Source organism: Eimeria tenella, genomic scaffold, assembly GCF_000499545.2.
Source record: "Eimeria tenella Houghton genomic scaffold, Eth_scaff16, whole genome shotgun sequence".
Classification (NCBI taxonomy): Eukaryota; Apicomplexa; class Conoidasida; order Eucoccidiorida; family Eimeriidae; genus Eimeria; species Eimeria tenella.
This window is the reverse complement of record NW_013541531.1, coordinates 212,515-216,744: the sequence shown is the minus strand read 5'-3', so window position 1 is coordinate 216,744 and position 4,230 is coordinate 212,515. Positions and strand designations below refer to the sequence as shown.

Below are 4,230 nucleotides of genomic sequence, written 5' to 3'. Positions count from 1 at the left end.
AGCAGCAGCAGCAGTAATACCTAGCCGGCAGACTCTCAGGCGAACTTTGCTGCAGCTGCGGCAGCAGCAGTCCAGCTTGGTGGGAGAACTTATGATGGGTATAAGGGACTACATAGGGCCCCTGGCGGGCAGCTCTGGCTGTGGGGGCCCCTCGGGAGGCCCCTCCGGGGGCCCCTCGGGGGGCCCTTCGGGGGCACCCCTGAGGCGCTCGCAGGGGGCCCCTCCAGGGGCCCCCACGCAGCCAAGCCGCAAGCAGCAGGCGGCGCTGCTGGCTATTTGCGATAAGTTTTTGGAGTCATTTTTTAGTGGAAGAGTTGCGGCAGAAATATTGAGAGAAAGATGCATTGGCGCGTTGGAGGGATGTAAGTTGCTGCTGCGGTTGCTGCTGCGGTTGCTGCTGCGTTTGCTGCTGCGGTTGCTGCTGCGGTTGCTGCTGTGTCAGTGGGAGCTGCTACTAGTGTTGTTTGCTGCGTGAAGCTGTTCTTAGAGGTGGACAGACGCCTTGCTTCCATGCCTGTGCTGCTTCTGATGCTTCTGCTGGTGCTTTTGGTGCTGCTGCTGCTGCTGCTGCAGGGAACCCGTCAGGTGCTGCGCTGCAGCAGTGCGCTGTGGACTCGCTGGTAGTCCGCGCAGCAGCAAATGCGCAGCGGCTGGCACATAGCAGCCTCGGTGTAGCTCCTGCAATTAGGGTGTTCTTGTCTTCCGTTTGTTGCTGCTGCAACCACAGCAGCAACTGCAGAAGCAGCACGGACACCGGCAGCAGCAATAGCAGCGGCGCGTGTGGCAGCAGCAGCAACAGGCTGTCCTCCCCCTTCCCGAGCCCGCAGATGCGCCTTGTGCAGACTCCAACCCCCGGGGGCAGCAGCAGCAGCAGCAGCAACGACGGCAGCAGCGGCAGCTCCATCCGCAGCAGCAGCGGGCCCTGTAGGTGCACAAATGCGACTTGCTGCTGCAGCTGCAGCAGCGGCAGCACCGCAGGCAGCAGCAGCAGCAGCAGCCGCAGGCACGCAGCAGACAACCGAGTGGTTGTTCGCTGCGCCCCTGCATACGTCTACAGCGGCTGCTTCGAACTTATCAAGAACGCCATAGAGGCTACGGTGCAGCGGCAGCAGAAGCAGCAGAAGCAGCAGCAAAGTCAGCAGCAACAACAGGAGCAGCAGGGAGCTGTCGAGGAGGAGCAGCAGCAAGAGTGGGATGCGTTGCCGGTGAGGCAGTCTCGGTGTATATACAGCCTGCCCGCTCTCTATGGTGCTCCTTCCCAAGAGCAGCAGCAGCTTCAGCTGCCGCAGCAGCAGCAGCAGCAGCAGCAGGCCATCAAGTTGCCCCCCGTCGACATTCATCTTATACTGGCTGCAGAGTCGGGGGTTGTGGTGAAGGTACGCTCCCAGCTGCAGCAGCAGCAGCGTGATCTTTGGAAAGCTGCTGTCGCAGGAGCAGCAGCAGCGCGAAGTGTAGGCGGCTACGGCGGCTGCTGCTGCTGCTGCCTGGTCTGAGCTGCTGCTGCTGCGGCCTCACTTCTGCTGCTGCAGGTGTGTGACAGCGGCAACGGCCTGTGTCTGACGGAGCAGCAACTTGCGTGGCGCTTCTTATACTCCACTAGGACCATGCCAGTGGATCGGCAAAACAAGACGCGAGCTGGCTCCGGTACCTTTGCGATGCTGCTGCTGCTTTTGCTGCTGCTGCTGCGGGTGTTGCTGTTGCTGCTTCTGTGGCTGCTGCTGCTGCTGCTGCTGCTGTTGCTGCCGCTTCTGTTGTTGCTGCGGTTGTTTTTGCTGCTGCTGTTCCTGCTGCCGCCGCTGCAGTACATCCCTGTTATTGTTGTTGCTGCTGCTGCTGTTGCTTCTGCAGCTGCGGCTCTATTCTCAGGTTGGGGTGTGGGTCTTCCTCTTACGCGTATGTACGCTCGGGCTCTCGGAGGCGATGCTTTTATGGAGTCGAGGATTGGGTAATTTGCTGCTGCTGGTGCTTCTGCTGCTGCTGCTGCTACGTTCTCTCCTATAGCTGCGGCTGCTAGTATCGTGTCTGCTGTTGTTGTTGGCTTTGCCAGCGTTTGTGTCGCTGCTGCTACTGCTGCTGCGGCAGTTGTTGCTGTTGTTGGCCCAGGCCCGGCACTCATTTGTACAGATGAATTTATATCCACATGTATTAATACATTGAATATGTTATGTGTACCCCTACATACCAAATGGGTGGTCTATAGCATATTCATGTATGGTATCCAAAGCTGGGCTTTTTATGCTGCTGCTGCTGCTGCTGCAGCAGAGGCACACGGTCGTACTTGTACGTGCCGGATATCAGCCCCACTGCATGCACTGCCTCCCCCCAGACCAATTCTGCTGCTGCTGTGGCGCCCCTGTGCTGCTGCAACCCCCTGGTCTGCGGCCCCCGAAGGCAGCAGCAGCATGAGAAGCAGCACCAGCTTCAACAGCAACAGCAGCAGAAAATGCAGCAACGGCAACACCTGCAGCAGCAACACCTGCAGCAACAGTCGCACAACCGCTGCTGCAGCAGCAGGAGCAGCAGCGGTAGTAGCCACTGCAGCCAACAAAGTTAGCTGTCCACATGAAGACCAGCAGCTGCTGCCGGCAACAGCAGCAGCAGCATTAGCAGCTGCAGCACGTCAGTGCAAACAATGCAAATGGCTGTGAGAGGCGGCGTGAGGCCTCCAGTCTGCTGCTGTTCGCAGTGTCGGACTATTTTTGATTTGAGGCCTCACAGCAGCAGCTGAAGCAGCAGCAGCGTTAGCAGTAGCAGCACCATTACTAGCCGCAATCATAGCAGCAGTAGCAGCAGCAGCGAGGGCAGCTTCAATCTTGCCTATGCTGTCAAGGGCCACACGAGAGGGTCTTTGTAGTGGCATCGGCGAGCCCCATGTCTCGCCGAGTGGTCCTGTTGCTGCTGCTGCAGCAGCACACCGCAGCACCAGCGCTTGCTGCCAGCAGCCAGCAGCTGCTGTGACGAGAGCGTGCGAGCCAGTGCAGCTGCTGCAGCAGCAGCTGCAGCAGCCGCAGCAGCTCGGCGGACAGATTTCCCTCTGTGCGACTGCCTGTAATATGCGAATTTGATTTGTTTCAGCAGCAGCTGCAGCAGCTGCCGTCGCCATAATATTGCTGCCGCAGCGACTGCTGCTGCACCACTTACTGCTAGTTTGGTGGTTAGACTGCAACAGCAAGTCAGCAGCAGCAGCAGCACCTGCCGCAGCCCATTAAAGTGCGGCGCCACGTGGCAGCACCACCTGCTACCCCAAAAACGTGCAACGCAGCTAGTGAGAGCAGCAGCAGCAACAGTAGCAGCAGTAGGGTCGCTGGGGTCTAGGGAGCCTTGGGGCCCCTCAAGTAGCAGCAGCTGCGGCCGGTGGACCCACACCGCCTGCCACTTCTGCTGCTGCTGTGCCACAGCTTCCCAAGTGGAAGCATCTTGAGCTGCAGCATGTGTAAATCAGCTCCCGTTGTTGCAGCAGCAGCAAAAGCTGCTGCTGCTGCTGTTCCGCTGTTGCTATGTAAAAAACGATTTAGTCCCAAGAAAAACTCAAATCTTAAAATATTGCGTCCATGGGTAGCAGCAGCAACCGCTGCTGCTGCTTCTGCAGCACGGTGAGCTGCTACACGCGACGGTCCGGCGCAGGCATTGGCCGCAGCGCAGCGAGAAGCTTGGCCGTGGACTCTGCTGCCGCTGCTGGTATTGCTGCTGCTGCTGCCATCGCAGCTCCTGCAAACTGCTGCTGGCGCATGAACAGCTGCTGCTGCACTGACGGCAGCACCTGCTGCTGGCGCGGGGATAGAGGTGTTGGAGGGGAAGCACTAGCAAAGGCAGGAGACGTTGCCTCTCCCGCCGCTTGCTGGTGCTGCTGCTGTTGCTGCTGCTGTTGCTGCTGCTGCTGTTGCTGCTGCTGCTGTTGCTGCTGCGGCAGGGCGTAGCGGTCAAGGTACAGCTGCAGCTGGCGGGACGTCAGTTCCTTGTTGAGGCGAGCATTCACTGCAGCAACAAGAGCAGCAGCTACGACGAGAGAGCAGCCGTGAGGGTACCAGCAGCAAAAAGAGCAGCAGCAGCAAGAAACGCAGCAGCAGGAAGAGCAACAGCTGCAGGAAGTGCAGCAGCAGGACGGAGAGCAGCAGCAAAAATCTCACTTTCTTTTGACGCCTCCAGCTCCGCCTGCAGTTTCTGTACCTGGGCTGCGAGGCTCTGGCACTCCGCATGCAGCGCTTGTTGCTGCTGCTGTTGTTGCTGCTG

The 4,230-nt window shown here is 59.2% G+C and overlaps 2 protein-coding genes across 2 annotated transcripts in view; one reads left to right on the top strand and one right to left on the bottom strand.

The window, feature by feature from the left end:
• Positions 1 to 2,554, top strand: part of ETH_00009460 (pyruvate dehydrogenase (lipoamide) kinase, putative) — a gene marked incomplete at both ends in the record, with an annotated part of 3,792 nt that extends 1,238 nt beyond the window's left edge. Inside the window, 5 exons of the mRNA XM_013373598.1 lie at positions 56 to 362; positions 574 to 1,376; positions 1,530 to 1,644; positions 1,849 to 1,945; positions 2,260 to 2,554. Coding sequence (XP_013229052.1) covers positions 56 to 362; positions 574 to 1,376; positions 1,530 to 1,644; positions 1,849 to 1,945; positions 2,260 to 2,554 — 1,617 coding nt within the window. The remainder of the gene's footprint in view (positions 1 to 55; positions 363 to 573; positions 1,377 to 1,529; positions 1,645 to 1,848; positions 1,946 to 2,259) is intronic.
• Positions 2,555 to 3,601: 1,047 nt separating this feature from the next.
• ETH_00009455 (P-type ATPase (P-ATPase) Superfamily, related) overlaps positions 3,602 to 4,230 on the bottom strand; it is a gene marked incomplete at both ends in the record, with an annotated part of 4,687 nt that continues 4,058 nt past the window's right edge. Inside the window, one exon of the mRNA XM_013373597.1 lies at positions 3,602 to 3,975. Within this exon, the coding sequence (XP_013229051.1) occupies positions 3,602 to 3,975 (374 nt within the window). The remainder of the gene's footprint in view (positions 3,976 to 4,230) is intronic.